Below are 19,695 nucleotides of genomic sequence, written 5' to 3' on the forward strand. Positions count from 1 at the left end.
TATTTTGTATGTACCTAATTAACTAGTTTTTTTTATAAAGATAGTATACTTGTTAATGGGTTAAAATAATTAGTTTACAATTAGTTTTATTTGGTTTAATTTATTAAATTTATTTAGTGTAATTTGGGAGTTGTTGAAAAAGAACTTGTAGTTGCTCCAAAGTTTGTACAACGTTTTACACCTTTAAACATAAACGAAGGAGAAACAGTTACATTGAGTGTCAGAGCTGTTGGAACCCCAGTACCAAGAATAACATGGCAAAAAGTATGCTGAAATATTTTATTATTTTTAACATTATATATAGGTATGTAGGTTGACATATAATTTATCAATATTATTTTAGGATGGTGTAAACATCAGGGAACAACCAGGAATAGTATCTGTGTGGACAGAAGGAGGTGGTTCAGTATTAGAAATAGCAAGAGCTTCTCCAACAGATGCAGGTTGGTATCAATGTACAGCTCAAAATACAGCTGGATCGACAGCCACACGGGCTCGACTTAACATTATAAGGAAACCTCACCCTGAAGATTTCTCAGAAGACAGACGTCTCAGGTTGCCAAAACCAACACGAGTAATCGAACCTGAGTGAGAAATAGTTTTTATTATATATTATTTATTTAAATAAATTAGTCAACAAATTATTGTGTATCTTTCTTTAGGCCTGAGCCAGAACCAGAAGTCGTTTTTCTGAAGCATGTTGAGAGAGCAAAATACCATACTCCTCGTCCAGAAGAAGACAAGATTTATCCACCACCACGGTTCATTGTTCCACTTGCGGATATATCTCAACAAGAAGATGGCCGAATTCATTTTGAGGCTAGAATTGAACCTATTGGAGACCCAACAATGGTGGCTGAATGGTTTGTAAATGGTTATCCATTACAAGCTAGTAAGTTTGAACAAAATTTGGTTGTTAATAAAAAATCATTTTAGTATTGATTAATGTTTATTATTTTGTCATTTCAAGGTTCTAGAGCTATGACTTTACTAAACTACGGTTTCATAGCTTTGGATTTATTGAGCATTATACCAGAAGATGCTGGAGAATACACATGCAGAGTAACTAGTAGCTCAGGAACAGCTCAATCTACTGCTGTTCTCAAAGTTGAAGGTATGGTTGAGCAATTATTTTCTAAATGAAATCCCTGGGTTTTGATGTTAAATGATATATTATAGGGAGAGATGAAATTGATAAATCAAGTCAATATCCAGACAGTTTAAAATATATTGAACAATTGGAAGATTATTCCAAATATCAAAGAAGTGATAGTTATGATGAAGTTCAGCCATTACCACCCACTTTAGTTAAATCATTACATGATATGGGCGATTTACAAGAAGGTAGAAATGCTCATTTTGAAGCTCAGCTCAACCCAGTCAGTGATCCAACAATGAAAGTAGAGTGGTATAAAGATGGAAAACCTATTACAGCAAGTAAGTATAATTTTTTTATGGGAATAAAGTATCTCTACTAAAAATAATACTTATCATTATGTAATGGTTTAAGGTTCAAGAATAACAACAATATTTAATTTTGGTTATGTTTCGTTAAATATTATGCATCTTCGTGCAGAAGACAGTGGTGAATATACTTTAAGAGCAATAAATCGATGGGGAGAAGTTATCAGCACATCAACATTAAATGTCATTGGTTAGTATTTAACACATTATCAAATTATTATTCATCAGCATTTTAAGATGGTAATTCTATTGTTTTTTTTTTTTTTTTTTTTTTTTTTATGTATTAGCTCATAGTAGCATTACAGGTGATTTAGGCTACCCAGAACAACAAAGGTATATTGATCAAACTGAGGCTTTAGAACAATCTTACCTGCAGCAAAAAAATCAGGAATATAAAATAAGTGTGCCAGAAAGCGTTGCACCCCCACAATTTAAAACACCAATTAAAGATCAACAAAATATTAAAGAAGGTGGTTTTGCTCATTTTGAAGCAAGATTAGAACCATTAGGTGACTCGACACTTCAAGTAGAATGGTTAAAGGATGGTAAACCAGTTGAAGCTAGTATGTATACATTTTATGTACATAAAAAAACAGTTTAATATTATTATTTAAATAATAATGATTTATTTTAGGTTCAAGAATGACTGTATTCTTCAACTTTGGATATGTTGCACTAACAATAAAATATGTTACTGTTTTTGATATCGGAACATATACTTGCAGAGCTTTTAATAATTTAGGAGATGCTTCGACATCTGCTACATTGACTATTCTTACTAAAAAAGATGTGGTACAAGATAGTCAACACCCTGGAGGTCTTGAACGATTCCAATATTTGGAAGATTCAAGGTAAATTGACAAAATACAATTTTTAAATTAAGTTTTTTAAATGATTTTAATCAAACTAACATTTTAGAAAGAATAAACGAAAGGCAGAAGAAGAAACAGTTGTTACTCAAAAACCTAGATTCCTTGGACCATTAAAAGGAACAAATAAAATTGCTGAAGGGCAAAGAGCTCATTTTGAAGTTCGAGTAGAACCTCAAAATGATGTGACCATGAAGGTAATAATTACTACTTAATGTTGCATTTTTTATTTTAATTTTATTCATAAATATAATTTTTTATTCATTTATAATTAAAATGTTTTTTTTAATCTATAGATTAATATTATTCATTAATTAAAAACAAATTTAATATTTGTATATAAATATTTTTATTAAACATTTAAATGATATATTTGTTACATTAAAATTAAATGTATCTTTAATTACTAGAGTTACACAACATAAAACTACACATTTTTCAGAGAATTTTTTTAATTTTTAACATTCTCCATGATTATAGATTGAATGGTATTTCAATGGACGAGTAATAATGAGTGCTAATAGAATTCAAACATATCATGATTTTGGTTATGTGGCTTTGGATATTCTTGGTGTAAGAGCCGAAGATACTGGTACATATGTGGTTGTTGCAAGGAATGCATTAGGAGAGGCCCAGCTGTCAGCAACAATGCAAGTTGAAGGTAATTTTCAAAAAACTTATATAGTAGTATAATTTTGAATAATTTTGATATCTAATTAGTAATTATTATACATATATATTTAGTCCGTTCAAACATTGATACATCTACTATGCATCGGGGAGTAGTCGAAAAAGCTCCTTATCTTGAATCTAAAAAATTCACTGAACCTCAGTATGATATAGAGGAAATTTCAAAATCGAAACCTATATTTATACAACCATTAAGTGATCCTGCACCATTGAATGAAGGTAAAAATGTTCATTTGGAATGCCGTCTTGAGCCTATGGGTGATCCTACCATGAGAGTAGAATGGTTCCAAAATGGAAAGCCTGTAACAGTTGGTAATTATTAATTCAGATTTACCTTAATAATTTCATTAATATTTTATTTTATAAGCGTGTATAAAAATGTATAACGCAAATAATTTATCATAATATTATGTTTCCAAAAGGTTCAAGGTTCCGTACATACTATGATTTTGGATACGTTGCTTTGGATATCATACATGTCACATCGATTGACTCTGGTGAATACACTGTGAGAGCAACAAATCATTTAGGATCAGCTCATACATCTGCATGTGTCAATGTAAATATTATGTCTATTTTGACTTTAATATGAATGTTAACTATCTAACTTTTTGAATTTTATGTAGGTATTATGCCGATCAGATATTTTAACTGAAAGTCAAAATGAGTATGCATTAGAGCAGATACAAATGTTAGAAGATGCTTCAAGATATCAAAAAATGACAACTGAAGAAGAAACTATCACGCAAGGGCCACAGTTCACAAAACCATTACATAATATACAGACATCTGAAGGTACAAACGTGCATTTAGAATGTAGATTAAAACCAGTTGGAGATCCAACTATGAAAATCGATTGGCTGGTTAACGGACGTCCAGTAAAAACGGGACATAGGTTCCGCCCTGCCTATGATTTTGATTATGTAGCGTTGGATTTATTAAGTGTATATCCTGAAGATTCTGGAGTGTATACTTGTCAAGCTAGAAATGAAATGGGTGAAGCTGTTACCTCCAGCTCAGTAAAAGTGATTGCTAAACAGAATTTAATATTAGACTCACAACATCCACATGGTCTGGAAAAAATACAATATCTAGAAGATTCAGCGAGATACAAAAAGGCTGAAATGATTGAGGAATCTGTAAAAATAAAACCTCGTTTTTTGTCCAAGCCAAAGAATGTGGATAATTTAAAAGAAGGACAGCATGCTCATTTTGAATGCAAATTAGAACCAGTCACTGATTCTAACCTAGAAGTTCAGTGGTTTAAAAACGGAAAACCTATTATTATCGGTAAGATGATGTTTGAAGATATAAAATAAACTATTTTTAAACTATGTGTATTTTATACTGTATTATTTTATTAAAATATATTTTTATTATTTAAATAGGCCATCGCTTTAGACCAATCCATGATTTCGGATATGTAGCCTTAGATATCATAGATGTCATTGAAGAAGACACTGGAACTTATACATGCCGGGCTGTTAATTTACTTGGAGTTGATGAAACAAATGTTCATCTTACCTGCAGAAGTAAATAATTTTAATATTACTTAATTATGATCTAGTGATTATTAATTCTATTTGTATGCAGGTTCATCAGGTATCGTAACAGATACTCAAAATGAAATTGGTCTTGAACAAATTCAATATCTTGAAGAAAAATCTAGGTACAACAGAAGAGAAGATATTGAAGAAACAACTACTCAGGCTCCGATTTTCACTACTTCATTGAAGCATTGTGATATTAAGGAAGGCCAACGAGCTCATTTTGAATGTAGATTAATCCCAGTATCTGATAACACCATGAAAGTTGAATGGTTTCATAATAATGTCCCAATTAAATTTGGTTCTCGATTTACTGAAACTAATAACTTTGGATTTGTTGCATTGGATATTCTTCAATGTTTACCTGAAGATTCTGGCACATACACATGTCGTGCGACTAATTGGCTAGGACAATCTATTACATCAGGAAATCTCAATGTTCAATGTAAGTTTATAAAATAATAAATTAAAGTATTTTTTTCATTAATTTTATTTCATACAATTTCAGCGAGAAAGTCAATTTATTTAGAATCTCAACATGAAGATGCATTAGGTCGTTTAGCTCAGCTTGAAAACTCAAACCGTTATCAGCGTCAATCAATTATAGAAGATGCAGTAACACAAGCTCCAGTATTCACTCAACCTATGAGGGATATTACAATGATTGAAAGTCAGCCAGCTCATTTTGAAGCAAGATTAATACCAGTGGGTGACGACAAATTAAAAGTAGAATGGTTAAGAAATGGAATTCCTATTCAAGCATGTATGTATTCTATTCAATATAATATTTACAATTTCTTACTATTTAATAAAAATAAAATTTTAATCTTACATTTTTAGCTAATCGTGTATCAACAATGCATGATTTTGGTTATGTCGCTCTCAATCTTAAATATGTCTATCCTGAGGATTCTGGTACTTATACATGCAGAGCTATAAATGACTTAGGACAAGCTGTAACCTCAGCCACACTTAATGTGCATTGTGAGCATTATTTTTAACTTATTATTAACTATTTATAAAAATAAAATAACTTAATATCTAATATTGTTTTTCAGCTAAAGCTTCTCTTCAATTGGAAAGTCAACACGAAGCAGCATTAGATAAATTAAGACAGCTCGAAGATTCAAATAAGTATAAGAGAGTAGAACAAAAGGAAGTGGAAGTTACTGAATCACCTAAGTTTATTGTGCCATTAAATGGAACTGAAAGTTTAATTGAAGGTCAAAGTGCTCATTATGAATGCCGTATTGAACCTTATCCTGATCATACACTACAATTAGAATGGTTACACAATGGGAAACCATTGCAAACAGGACATAGATTTAGAACAACTTATGATTTTGGTTTTGCATCATTGGATGTTCTATCTGCTTTGCCAGAAGATTCTGGAGAATATACTTGTAAGGCAATTAACAAACTTGGCAGGGCTGAGTCATCAGTCAAGCTAGGAGTTCAATCTCGAGCATCAATTATTAGTGATACTCAACACCAAGGAGCTTTGAACAAAATACAGTATTTGGAAGACGACTCTAGATTTAAAAGAGCAGCTGCTGAAGACGTTTTAATGACAGAGAAGCCTCAATTTGGACGACCTCTTAAGAATATAGAACATCTTCCAGAGGGACGCAGTGTACATCTTGAAGCTACATTAATCCCAGTTAATGACCCAACTATGAAGGTTGAGTGGTATAGAAACGGAATCCCAATTCCTCAAGGCCACAGATTTAAGACAGTTTATGATTTTGGATTTGTTGCTTTGGATGTACTTTATGCTTATCCTGAAGATTCAGGTACATACATGTGCAAAGCCAAAAATGTTGCTGGAGAAGCAGTCACTACTTGCATAGTAACAGTTGATTGTAAGTTTTTTTCTTCGTCAATAAATTATTTTCAATTTTATTAAAAGTTATTATTGTAAATAACAACTTTTATTTATATAGCTAAATCTGGCCTTCAGTTAGACACTTTGGATGAAGATAGATTGAAAAAGATTAAACAACTTGAAGCTTATGAAAGACCTACAGCTCAAGAAGCTGTATTTGAACTTCAAAAACCAGTATTCCTCACGCCACTTAACAGGTAAATAAAGCTATAAATATTTTTATTCAAAATATTGTATTAAATTGTATACATTATATTTTATTTATGTATGTTAAGCCTTGAATTATTGAAAGAAGGAGAACATGCTCATTTAGAAACTCGAATTGAACCAATTAATGATGCTGATTTGAAAATAGAATGGTTTGTTAATGGGGTTGCAATCAAAACAGGTCATCGCTTTAAGACTACACATGATTTTGGATATGTTGCATTGGATATTTTGTATGCATATGCTGAAGATTCTGGTACTTATATGTGTAAAGCCACTAATAAAAAAGGAGAAGCAGTAAATACTTGTCAGATAAATGTTGCGTGTAAGTAAATTTATTTATGCAAATGTTATCGTTATGTCCTTTAAATCTTATAATTTTTTATTTATATATACTTTTATAAAATGTATTGTCATTTTTTATATAGCTCGTAGAAGTATCTACTTAGAAACACAACATCCTGATGGTTTAGAAAAAATTCGTGAACTTGAAGCGCAAGGACGCCCAGCTAAACTTGAAATAAATGAGCCTCCACCAACAGCACCAACATTAACTGATTTATGGGTATATTTTAATTTTACTCTGCTTAATTTCGGTAGTATTAAAAACCATTATTATCATTTTATCAGGGCACTACTGAGGTAGCTGAAGGAAAAACAGCCCACTTTGAGTGTCAAGTAAAACCTGTACACGATTCTAAATTGAAAGTTGAATTCTTCCATAATGACAAACCACTTGGATCTGCTTCTCGTTTCCATACTACATATGATTTTGGTTACATATCTTTGGACATTGGTCATGTTGTTCCTGAAGATGCTGGAAAGTATACTGTTAAAGCTACAAATGAATTGGGTCAAGCTACTTCAAATATTAATTTATTAGTTCAAGGTATTTATTAACTCCAAACTAGAGTTAGAAGATTATTCAGGAATAAAACTTACAATGTTTTGCATAATAGGAGGTGGAAGTATAATTTTGGACTCTCAAAGACCCGAAGGATTAGAAAAGATAAAAGAGTTAGAAATGGCTGTACCTTTCAAACGTGCAGATTATTCAGAACCTATATCAAAACAAAGACCAATGTTCACACAACCTTTACAAAATATTGATAGCATAAATGAAGGACAAACAGCTCACTTTGAATGCCGTCTTATCCCAATCGGAGATTCATCGATGACTGTCGAATGGTTTAGAAATGAAAAACCATTAGAAACAAGTATTAGTGGAATTTTTAATCCATTTGAAACATAATAAAATATTGCTAAACATTTTATTTTAGGTTCAAGGATTACAAAAACATATGACTTTGGATATATATCTTTAGATATATCTCATGTAAGAGATGAAGATAATGGAGTATATAGTTGTAAAGCTACAAATGCTCTTGGAGAGGCGGTCTCAACAGCTTCTATGAGAGTTAGAAGTAAATAATATTAAAAACTTAAATGATTGTTATTTTTATTAATTTTATCAAAACAATTTCTTTTGATTAGCAAAATCTGATATTCAGTTGGAGAGTCAACATCCAGAAGGTCTTAAAAAAATTGTTGAATTAGAACGTGGTCATGAGCCATTGAAGAGAGAAGAAGTAGAGAGATCATTTGAGAAACCAATTTTCACACAACTTCTTACTGGCCCTTCAGAACTTATTGAAGGTCAACATGCTCATTTCGAATGTAGAGTTGTACCAGTAGGTGATCCAACTTTACGTTTTGAATGGTATGTTAATGGAGTCGAGTTAAAAATGGGTAAGTTGTACAACTCAGATAATTTGAATAATTTAAATTTGTTGATACAAATTGTATATAAGGTATTTTATTTAGTATTTATTTGTGAATTTATATTTTATTTTTAATTGTTTTAAATAGGTTCAAGATTCCATGTAACAAATGATTTTGGCTTTGTTACATTGGATATCAGCTCAACTGTCTCGGAAGATTCTGGAGTTTATACATGCAAAGCAATTAACAGGGCTGGAGAAGCTGTTTCTTCCACTTCAATGAAAATTAAACGTAAATAGTAACTCGATTACATGTTATTTCTTACATAAAGTAATTAAAAATTGTTTATGTTAGATCGCTCATCAATTATTCATGAACCATTACAACCTGATGCATGGGAAAAAATTCAGCTTAAAGAAGCAGAAATGAATAAAGTTCCTGAAATGTTTATTGATACAAGACCACAACAAGCACCTGTTTTTACATCACATTTGCAAAATCAAGATCGCTTAGCTGAAGGTCAGCATGTTCATTTAGAAGCTCAAGTAGAACCAAGAGCAGATCCTAATCTCCGAATTGAATGGTTCAAAAATGGAGTCACATTAACGACTGGTATGTGTTGATAATTTATATTTTAATTTATTTTTTATAAAAAAAATACATAAAACAACGGTTAATGCAATTTTATGTGAATACATTTTAATGTCTATTATTAAAGGTTCAAGAATACGCAGTACTTTTGATTTTGGTTTAATCACATTAGCAATAAATAGTTTGAGACCAGATGATTCAGCTATCTATACGTGCAAAGCATCAAATCTCTTGGGTGAAGCTGTTTCAACTTGTACATTAAAAATATCTGATAGCCATTGGTTATTAAGTAACACATTACACCCGGAATCACTTTCAAAAATTGAAGATTTGGAAAAACCACACACTGGACAAGTTGAAGGACCAGAACCAGTTTTTGAAAGTCCTGTTTTTGTTTCTCATCTTAATAACTGGGAATGTAAAGAAGGAAGTGATGTTCATTTTGAATGTCAAGTAGAACCTTCCAAAGATCCAACTTTGAAAATTGGTATTTAAATACTTAAAAATATATTATTGAATTTTGAATAAATTTTGTTTATATATTTGACAGATTGGTTTGTAAATGGAAAACCACTTCAAAGTGCATCAAGATTTAAGTCTGCCTATGATTTTGGTTTTGTGACATTAGATATACATCATGCATACTCAGAAGATTCTGGAATATATACTTGCAAAGCTAGTAATAGCAAAGGTCAGGCTGTAACAAATGGAACATTAAAATGTACAGGTAATATTAATAATTTGAATCTGTAAACTAGTTTGTATGTAAAATCAATTATTATTTATAATTATTAAGGTCTCCAAGGCATTCATTTAGACACACAACATCCACAAGGAAAGACTGGATTAGAAAAAGTACAAAAAGTAGAAGATAATCTCGCTTCTAAATATCAACGTCAAGTATCTTTGCCAGAGGCAACTTTCCCAAAACCAATATTTGTTGTACCCCTTGAAGCTGAATTCATATTAGCTGAAAGTAAGCCACTGCATTTGGAGGCACAAGTTGAACCCAAGAACGACCCCAATCTCAAAATTGAATGGTACTTTAATGGAAAAGTACTTGATTTAGGTAAAATTACATCAATGATGTTTAGATTATTTATGTCATTATTTCAATTTTGGAAAATCTGTATTTTACTTTTAGGATCGCGTTTTAAGACAAACAATGATTTTGGTTTTATAAGTTTGGATTTAACTGATGTGTATGAACGAGATCAAGGAGTGTATACCTGCAAAGCATATAACCATTCTGGAGAAACATATACTTCAACAACTGTGTATTGCAGTAGCAACAAAGGATTAATTGAACATACTCAACATCCAAAAGGAGAAGAAGGCTTGGAAAAAATTCAAAGTTTAGAAGAATCTTTACAAAGGCAAAAACAAGGAATTACTGATAATGAGACTGGGCATGCACCTGTTTTCACTTCACAAGTAACATAATATACAAAAGTTTTATTAATATATATATTCAAATTTTAATTATTGTCAATTTTTATACTGTGATATAGTTCAAGGATCTTGGATTTTTAAGTGAAGGTGAAATTGCTCATTATGAAGCTTCATTAACACCGGTTGGTGATCAGAAGATGGTTGTTGAATGGTTCTACAATGGAAATGCCATCGAAGCTAGTAAGTTATCTGTTTGAGTCATTGATATTCGTGTATTTATTAATTTTAAATTATTTAGGTCACCGTATTCGTACAATATATGCATTTGGAATGGTTGTTCTTGAAATTCTTGGTACTAAAATAGCCGATACAGGAACTTTCACTTGTAAAGCGACAAATAACTATGGATCTGCAGAGATGAGTGTTACACTAGAATGCGTAGAAAGAATAACTGGTCAAAAACCAAAATTCACATCTCAAATTCAGAGTCTTATTGGCTTAAAGGATGGAGATTCTGCACATTTTGAATGCACATTAATACCTGTCAATGACCCTGATTTAAAAGTAGAATGGTTTCACAATGGTCAACCATTATTACACAAAAATCGTGTAAAAATGATTTCCGATTTTGGATTCGTAGTCATGGATATAGCATATATACAAAACCACGATTCTGGAGAATATGTGTGTAAAGCAAGCAATAAGTAGGTTTAAAGTTATAATCAATGAAAACAATTTATGAAATTATTAATCAACAATTTTATATTTCATTAAGGTACGGTGAAGATATAACTAAAGCTACCATTCAATACTCCGGAAAAGGCGGTGTTTATTTAGATTCATTACAACCTACTTCCTTAGCTAGAATTCGAGAGTTGGAAAATGCAACAGGACAACCAATTGGATTTGCATCATCTCCTGTATTAGAAGCTCCTAAATTCACAACTCAATTGGTTGACATAACAAATTTGAAAGAAGGGCAAAGTGCTCACTTTGAAGCTCGAGTTACACCAGTGAACGATCCAAACCTTGTTGTATGTTCTAGAATTTTTTGTTACCAAACTCTAAGAATCAATTTCATGAATGCATTTTTTTTAAAGGTTGAATGGTATTTCAATGGTGAAAAGTTACAACATGGTCATAGATTTAGAACATTCCACGATTTTGGTATAGTAATATTGGATATATTGTATTGTTATGAAGAGAACTCAGGTGTATATGAGTGTAGAGCATTCAATAAAGCAGGAACTGATACTACAAAGGCAAATCTTCGTTGTTCCTCCAAAACTAATTTGATCTTAGATTCTCAACTGCCTCGAGGAATGGAAGGAGGATTAGAAAAAATCCAAACTCTTGAAGATTTAACTCTCAGAGTCAAAGATGAGAGAGTATCTGTGGAAAATCGCCAAGCTCCAATGTTTACTGAACCATTATCCAATATTGATAGTCTACGAGAAGGTGAAAGTGCACATTTTGAAGGTCGCCTGACACCTATTGATGATCCTAATTTGAAGGTAAATTCATAACTTAACATTATTAAATCAGTTTTAATGATGTTTTAAATTATTAGGTTGAATGGTTCTGGAATGGAAAACCATTAAAAGCTGGATCTAGATTCAGGACTTTCTGTGAGTTTGGTTTTGTTATATTGGAAATATCTCCAGTATATCCTGAAGATTCTGGAGAATATTCATGCCGTGCTTCTAACCATTATGGTGAAGCTGTCACTACAGCCAGCATGAAAGTTCAAGGAAAGAGAAGTATCATTTTTGAATCACAGCTTCCAAAAGGAATGGACACTACTATTGATAGAATTGCCGAGCTTGAAGGTCTTGGAAAATCAAGAGCAACTATTGAAACTGAAGATGATCTTGGAAGAGCACCAGAATTTATTACAACTCCAGCTGATCTTAGTTTGTCAGAAAATTCGTTGGCTCATTTTGAATGCAGGCTTGTGCCATCAAATGATGCAAGCATGACAGTTACTTGGTTCCATAATGGCAAAGTATTATCTGCTGGATCACGTATAAAAACAATCAATGATTTTGGATTTGTTATCCTTGAAGTAGCTGGTGTTTATATTAGAGATTCTGGTCTATATACTTGCAAGGTTAGTTTTTGTAAATTTAAAGTCCAATTATATTTTATAAATAACATAAATAATATCATCTATTCTATATAATAGTATAGTAATAAATAAGTAAGTACTATATAATCATATTCCCAACATCATCCATTGTATGATTAATGATTATGCTCTTATCTTACATGGTACATTTATTTTTAAATTAATAGGGAAGTTTATGAAAAAATTGTATAATTCTACTTAAACCACAGAACATTTTGTACATACAGGGATTTTATATGATTATTATAATATTGTTTGTATAATTTTCCTGAATAAATATTCATTATATTTAATAGCCAGCATATTTAAATTTAAAATAAAATATTGAAACTTTCAATCATTTAGTAACATAACTTTCTTGACATACACATAGGCATTTTTCGGAGTCTATTGTATTTGGTTTAATGAACATAACCTGCTAGTTATATTGTAATATAAAGTACACATTTGCTTATAAATTAATAATAACAAAAACTATTATGTAGAATATAAGTATAAAAAGTATAAAAAGTATTAATTAGTGATTGTTACTTTAGGCTACCAATAAACACGGAGAAGCAACAGTAACATGTAAGTTACAAGTAAAAGGCCGACAAGGTATTGTTTTAGAACCTCAATTGCCTAATACATTCAGATCTGGTACAAAAAGTATTCAAAAGCTTGAAGAAAATATGTATAAACGAGAAGAAATATTGGCTGAAGATGAAAAACCAAATCCTCCTCGGTTTACTGTAGAACTGAAGGTGAATATTTTCTTACAATTAATCATAAGATTAAGAATCCAATATAATAATTTTTAATGTTTTTAGGATGCATTGGATGTTCAAGAAGCCAAATCCGTACATTTTGAATGTAGAGTAGAACCTGTTAATGATTCTACATTACGGATTGATTGGTTTTTCAATGGCAAACCTTTTGCTACTGGCTCACGTGTACATGTAATAAATGATTTTGGATTTATATCTTTAGATATGGATTATGTTTACTCTCGAGATTCTGGCGAATATATATGTCGTGCAACAAATAAATGGGGAACTGCCTTCACTAAAGCAAAATTAACGTGCATTGCCAAACAAAATGTCATATTAGAATCACAATTACCAGAAGGAATGAGTGGTGAAAAGTTAAAAGCGTTAGAGCAAGGGCCAGTACAAGAAAAAACAATTCATGATGAGATAGAAGCAATGCCACCAAAATTCCTATCTCAGGTAAAAAAAAAACTTTTAATGAATTATTATGTTCCTTAAAAAAATATATATTTATATATACACTATATGTAATATATATGTAGATGCATATAAGTATACATTTCAAAAGTTTATTTAAACTATACTGTTTGTTATGTTTAATCATTGTGTTTGGATATTATTTAAAATGCTTTGATTGAATTAGTAAATACTGGTGTTGTATTTTAATACACAGATTGAGTCAACTACAGTGGAGGAAGCAAGTTCGGTTCATTTTGAAACCAGAGTCGAGCCTAAAAATGATCCAAAATTAAGAGTAGAATGGTACAGAAATGGGAAACCATTACCTTCTGGGCATAGATACAAATCTATATTTGATTTGGGTTTTGTATCTTTGGATATACTCTCTATGTATTCTGAAGACTCAGGAGAGTACATTTGTAGAGCTGTAAATGACCATGGTGAAGCCATTACCAAAGCTATGGTCACATGCAAACGTATGTTAACATTTATATCTGATTTTAAAACATAATAAACTAATAGTAATAGTATTTCAATTTACAGAGCTCCCAACAATATTACTTCAAAATCAAGTACCAAAAGGTATGAAAAAGTCAGAGGCTTTGACTCAAATGGAAGCAGCTATTAAAAAATACACATCCGAGATCCATTTAACCATAGATGATTTATATGAAGTTGAGAAAAAACAACCACCTAGGTAAATTAATTAATTTTTATTTCCTTATTTTATGGGATGTTTTTTAGAAGAAGAATCAATGGATAATCTGTAGAAATTTGAAGTCTGCTTTCAGAAACAAAATTTCTTTAACATTATCATATTTACATACAATTTTATTATTACTTACTGATATTTATATTAATTTTCTTCCAATTATCTCACCAATATTATGCCACAAGAAAAAATGAAAAAAAAAAAATGTTTCTTTAATTTTAATTTTAATTTTAGGTTTGTCACCCAAATTAAAGATCAGTTGTCATTAGTTGAAATGGAATCAACCAAATTTGAATGTCAATTAGCTCCAGTTGGTGATCCTAATATGAAGGTTGAGTGGTTCTTAAATGGCAAACCACTAAGACACAGTATGTTTAATTAATTTATATACAATATTATTTTATATATGTATATATAGGAAATTATCAATAGTAATTATATTGTTTTATTTTATAGAGAATAGATTTAATCCAATTTATGATTTTGGTTATGTTGCAATGAATTTTGGTTGGATATATCCTGAAGACAGTGGTGAATATGTTTGTAGGGCTACTAATTTATATGGTCAAGATGAAACAAGAGCTACTATAAAAACATCTGGTAAGCCTGGTATCATTTATGATTCACAACTTCCTAAGGGAATGAAGAGTATTGAAAAAATAAGAGAAATGGAAGCATCATGGCAAGTGTAAGTACCCATAATGAAATTATATAATAAAATAAGATGTTTCTGATTGATTTATAACATTTATAGAACACCTGAAATGAAAGAAGAAGAAGAAAAACGTAGAGAACCACCACAATTTGTAAGCAAACCAGAACCTGTCACTATATGTGAAGGCGATTGGGCTAGATTCTGTTGTAGAGTCACAGGTTTCCCGAGACCAAGAGTTATGTGGCTAGTCAATGGAAACACTGTTGTCAATGTAAGTTTTGAATAAATATTTTGGTTTGTCAAATTTGTTATAGTTGATAATTTAATATAAATAAATGGTTTATTATAGGGAATGAGATATAAATTAAATTATGATGGAATGTGGCATCTTGACATACCAAAAACAAGGCAATATGATCATGGTAAAGTTGAAGTTATTGCTAGGAATGTATGTGGGGAGACTCGCGTGGAAACAATGCTCACAGTGAATTCAAGACATGATGATTATAGAGGAGTTTTGAAAAACTCACCGAGACGTAAGTATAAATATATTATAACGCAAAAAAACAACAATGGAAGACGCTTAAAATTAATTTTTCATGATTGTGAACGTTATATAATTTATAAAGTACCTATGTCAAAATAGGCTATGCACTATGCAAGTCTTGAAGGTGAATAATGCTATAATAATTAATAATATTCAAGTATGTAGATTTAATATTAAAACAAAATATTTCCACACATACGCACAACACAAAACTCAAAAATACACATACTTTTCCAATTCTTATCCTTTATATCCAACTATATAAGGCTTTTCTAACATGGTAAATTGGCTTGTCAAGAGGAATTCTTCGTAGCTTCTACTAACTATCTACAGCATTTCAATTTTTGGAGTATTGAATCAGGTATTGTGTTGGTTTTCTTTTTTAAACTTAAAATATTACCTACAATAATACTTAATATGGACATATTGTATAGTAAAAAATAAACTGTACAATAACTAACGCTTTTAATATTTTATTACTTGCTTTATAATAATTTTAGACGTAATAAACTTATTACGTTTTATTTTTTTTTTTGTATACTCATTACTCATCATTACATTTTTCATATATTATTTTGTAAGTTTATTTTATGATAGTTTATTATAATGTAAGTGTATTGCATGCATAGAGGAACCTTTATACCAATTTTTATAATTTGGAAAATGTATGAAGACAAATTGTAATTGAAATGTATGTTTAGCATGGTATGACAGTGATTTGGTGCAGTATCAAAGGGACCTTAAAGAGAATGAACTAGAAAAAGTGTTCACTGATAGAGCATCAAATGTTCAAAATGTTGATTATAGTAATATGATTATATCAACTGTTGGTGATCAAATGAAACAAAAACAGTTAAATGAGTCAAAACCCGAATGGACTGAAGCTGTAAAACAAAAGAAGAATGAAGATTATTACAGTAAATTAAGTAAAGTAAGTAAATGTTATACAAATTCATTAATAAATTAAAAAATATTAATACGTATTTTGTAATTTAAACATTGTCATATTTTTATACTTATACCTACTTTATAATAATAGCATTGGCTAAAATAAATTGAAGTCTGTTGTTTTATTATTTGGTACCTAAATCACAAATAATACCTTTAGCCTATGTTATTCAAAATATGAGTGAATGTATTGAAATTATACATTTATTTATTAATTTGTATAGTTGGAAGGAGATCAAGTGGTAAAAGAAGCTAGGATCAGAGAAGCTAATCATCAAGTATCATTAGCTGGCGAGAAGTTGAAAACTACAACCAAAAATATGTCTAAAAATTATGAAGAATCATTGTAAGTGCAGTGCGCTATAAAATTAATTTTTTATTTACTATAATTAATTAATTCTAAAATACTGTATAATATATGCAGTTCAATACAATTAAACATAACACCAAATTTATTTTATTTAGAGATAAAAAAGAAGAATTAATGCCTTGGCAAAAAACAAAGTTACTTAAAGCACGGGGTGGTGATCAAAGTCAACAAATAATACCGGATCCATCTGAGTCTTCAGTGCACGGAAAAGAAATTCATGTTGCAAAACAGCAACAAACACAAAAAGAGGTGAGTGAAAATTAAAAACAATAACATTCAATTTTGAATATTTATTTATATTTACTACGTAGATACAAGGCGATAAAGAAATACGCAGAAAAATTACTGCTACCGAGACGACTGAAGTAGAACACACACGCAAAAACCAAGAAAGAGTAGTCCAAGGAAAAATTGTAAGAAATTAATCATATATCATAATATAAATATTTTAGACACGTTTGTATTTTTTTTTCAAGGAACCGTCTAAACCACCAATATTTACAACCAAAATTCAACCCTGTCGTGCCTTCGAACAGGACCAAGCTCGTTTTGAGGTCGAATTCGATGGCGAACCTTTACCTACGATCAAATGGTACCGAGAAGACTTTTTAATACAAAATTCACCAGACTTCCAAATACACACGTTTAGTACAAAGTCCATTCTTATTATTAGACAAGTAATAATCCATTTTCAATACACTACAAATGGGTCAAATTTATATATTTTAATATTATTTTGGTTTTAAGGTTTTTATGGAAGATTCTGGTGTGTTTGCTGTCATTGCGGAGAACAGGGGCGGCAAGGCAAAATGCAGTGCCAATCTACTTGTCGAAGAACGTAAACAAGTCGGCAGGAAAGGACCCGGTCCACCGAGTTTTCTTTCTACAATGCAAGGATCAGTTGTGAAAGCCGGTCAACTAGCCAGGTTTGATGTTAAAATCAGCGCTAATAAGCCACTGGATGTTTATTGGTTAAAGGTATTAATTTAAACAATAACGGTAGTTTTCACAAAATGCGTGTTTTTAAAAACGATTTCAATTTTATTCTCATGTAGAACGGAAAGAAAATAACCCAGGACATTCGTTACAAAACAGTGGACGAAGACAACCAATACACGCTCTTAATCATCGAGTCAGTAACCGAAGACAGCGGAACTTATGAGTGTGTGGCCATCAACAATTCTGGCGAAGCGAGGTGTGAAGCTCCGTTGGTAGTTCAACCTTTAGAACAGAAGGATAAGCCCAAATCAAAACCCAGTGGTAAAGAGCAGGCTCCAACAATTACTCAACCGTTGTCCGGACAAGTAATACATGAGGGACAACCTGTGACGTTCAGTTGTAAGATTTCTGGACAACCTCGTACGTATATAAAAAAAAATAAAAAAATAAAAGGTAATAATTACATTGTATTTATATTGTTATTTTTATAATTATCATAGCAATATCAGTAAAATGGCAAAAAGGCGATAAAGTGATTAAACCATCAAAATATTTCCGAATGACGCAAGATGGAGAAACGGTATCACTTCATATATCCGAAGTTTTCCCAGAGGACGAAGGCACGTACAAATGTCTAGTATCGAATGCCGGTGGCCAGGCTGTCTTGTCAGCTAATTTGAAAGTCATTGGTAAGTCGTAAAACATTTTTCCATGTGAACAAAATTTAATATAATTCAATAATGTTTCAGTACCTGAAAATCAAGATGTAGCTCCAACTTTGAGCCCAATGAGGGACGTTATCGTTCCAGAAGGTAATTCGGCTCAGTTCCGTACGCAAGTGTCGGGTCAACCATCTCCGGCTGTGCAATGGTTGAGAGAAGGAACACTTATTCCTGAAACACCAGATTTTAAGGTGAGTCTTAGTATTTTATACCTATTTTTGAATGACATAATTTATACAATATAAAATATAAATGTATATTATGGATTCGTAATTTTTCCGAAGGACTATTTATGTAAGATTTAATTAAAATACCAAGCCTATGAATATAATTTTACATTTTAAGCAGAACCATTGAATGTAATTATTGATTTTATTGGTGGCACTTGGTCAAAAATTAATCACAATTTACTGACCCATTTAAAAATCTTCTCACATTCAACTTATCTATTATATTCCACCTATATTTTCGGCGCATACTAGTTGCTTCCCAAAATATACCAATAGCCTCCCGTCCTTATCGTAAATAAAAAGGTTAATTTACACTAGTTGCCTCCCATATATAATTAAGTAGTGGTTCATAAACTTCACTAAACAGTTCCACATAAATAGGTTATGTTTATTCATTATTAAAAATATCAGACTTGGTAAAAACAATAATAATATAAAAATAATCAATACAAATAAAACATATTTTACTACTAATTAAAAATATATAGTGCAGTTAAAAAACATCAGTCTTAGGTATAATGTTATAATGTTATAATTTAAATATAGAATAATGTTATAATAGTAATTTTAGACAAACAATTGCTGTCTGGGATATGACATTTAAAAAAAATTATTTATTACTCATTATTTATAAAAAAATTACACATCTATAAAAATAATAAATCAATAAGTCCAACAAAATATGAAGTAGTACCTTTTATTAGTCAATAACATAAATGTATGGTAATAATAATTTAATATAATATGTATAATATAATGGTAAATTATTTATAATATAAATTACGACTTTGAAATTACAAACTTATTTTGATACATGATGTTTGAAAATGTCTAAAACCACTCATATATTTATTACTTGACTAATGTGA

General features: G+C 30.7%; 1 protein-coding gene across 4 annotated transcripts in view; it reads left to right on the forward strand.

The window, feature by feature from the left end:
• The window catches only part of sls (sallimus), a 112,644-nt gene that overhangs the window by 12,320 nt on the left and 80,629 nt on the right, over window positions 1-19,695 (forward strand). For all 4 annotated transcript variants that reach the window (XM_089220614.1, XM_089220612.1, XM_089220613.1 and 1 more), the window contains exons 9-61: window positions 118-264; window positions 344-588; window positions 663-892; window positions 971-1,114; window positions 1,180-1,437; window positions 1,511-1,654; window positions 1,752-2,027; window positions 2,099-2,315; window positions 2,383-2,530; window positions 2,814-2,994; window positions 3,078-3,335; window positions 3,446-3,582; window positions 3,650-4,313; window positions 4,412-4,555; window positions 4,617-5,015; window positions 5,079-5,333; window positions 5,411-5,554; window positions 5,629-6,432; window positions 6,514-6,652; window positions 6,731-6,987; window positions 7,091-7,227; window positions 7,293-7,551; window positions 7,622-7,879; window positions 7,943-8,086; window positions 8,157-8,411; window positions 8,532-8,675; window positions 8,739-8,996; window positions 9,103-9,462; window positions 9,526-9,702; window positions 9,772-10,044; window positions 10,120-10,409; window positions 10,487-10,607; window positions 10,666-11,071; window positions 11,143-11,401; window positions 11,468-11,881; window positions 11,938-12,477; window positions 13,032-13,238; window positions 13,305-13,703; window positions 13,918-14,179; window positions 14,247-14,400; window positions 14,650-14,783; window positions 14,872-15,103; window positions 15,170-15,341; window positions 15,420-15,606; window positions 16,319-16,548; window positions 16,790-16,911; window positions 17,031-17,184; window positions 17,247-17,348; window positions 17,412-17,612; window positions 17,683-17,913; window positions 17,991-18,294; window positions 18,375-18,563; window positions 18,624-18,787. In XM_089220614.1, coding sequence (XP_089076740.1) covers window positions 118-264; window positions 344-588; window positions 663-892; window positions 971-1,114; window positions 1,180-1,437; window positions 1,511-1,654; window positions 1,752-2,027; window positions 2,099-2,315; window positions 2,383-2,530; window positions 2,814-2,994; window positions 3,078-3,335; window positions 3,446-3,582; window positions 3,650-4,313; window positions 4,412-4,555; window positions 4,617-5,015; window positions 5,079-5,333; window positions 5,411-5,554; window positions 5,629-6,432; window positions 6,514-6,652; window positions 6,731-6,987; window positions 7,091-7,227; window positions 7,293-7,551; window positions 7,622-7,879; window positions 7,943-8,086; window positions 8,157-8,411; window positions 8,532-8,675; window positions 8,739-8,996; window positions 9,103-9,462; window positions 9,526-9,702; window positions 9,772-10,044; window positions 10,120-10,409; window positions 10,487-10,607; window positions 10,666-11,071; window positions 11,143-11,401; window positions 11,468-11,881; window positions 11,938-12,477; window positions 13,032-13,238; window positions 13,305-13,703; window positions 13,918-14,179; window positions 14,247-14,400; window positions 14,650-14,783; window positions 14,872-15,103; window positions 15,170-15,341; window positions 15,420-15,606; window positions 16,319-16,548; window positions 16,790-16,911; window positions 17,031-17,184; window positions 17,247-17,348; window positions 17,412-17,612; window positions 17,683-17,913; window positions 17,991-18,294; window positions 18,375-18,563; window positions 18,624-18,787 — 12,930 coding nt within the window. The remainder of the gene's footprint in view (window positions 1-117; window positions 265-343; window positions 589-662; window positions 893-970; window positions 1,115-1,179; window positions 1,438-1,510; window positions 1,655-1,751; window positions 2,028-2,098; window positions 2,316-2,382; window positions 2,531-2,813; window positions 2,995-3,077; window positions 3,336-3,445; window positions 3,583-3,649; window positions 4,314-4,411; window positions 4,556-4,616; window positions 5,016-5,078; window positions 5,334-5,410; window positions 5,555-5,628; window positions 6,433-6,513; window positions 6,653-6,730; window positions 6,988-7,090; window positions 7,228-7,292; window positions 7,552-7,621; window positions 7,880-7,942; window positions 8,087-8,156; window positions 8,412-8,531; window positions 8,676-8,738; window positions 8,997-9,102; window positions 9,463-9,525; window positions 9,703-9,771; window positions 10,045-10,119; window positions 10,410-10,486; window positions 10,608-10,665; window positions 11,072-11,142; window positions 11,402-11,467; window positions 11,882-11,937; window positions 12,478-13,031; window positions 13,239-13,304; window positions 13,704-13,917; window positions 14,180-14,246; window positions 14,401-14,649; window positions 14,784-14,871; window positions 15,104-15,169; window positions 15,342-15,419; window positions 15,607-16,318; window positions 16,549-16,789; window positions 16,912-17,030; window positions 17,185-17,246; window positions 17,349-17,411; window positions 17,613-17,682; window positions 17,914-17,990; window positions 18,295-18,374; window positions 18,564-18,623; window positions 18,788-19,695) is intronic.

The sequence above is a fragment of the Diuraphis noxia genome, unplaced genomic scaffold (assembly GCF_037042655.1).
Source record: "Diuraphis noxia isolate RWA-SAM2 unplaced genomic scaffold, SU_Dnox_SAM2 contig0002, whole genome shotgun sequence".
Taxonomy (NCBI): Eukaryota; Metazoa; Arthropoda; class Insecta; order Hemiptera; family Aphididae; genus Diuraphis; species Diuraphis noxia.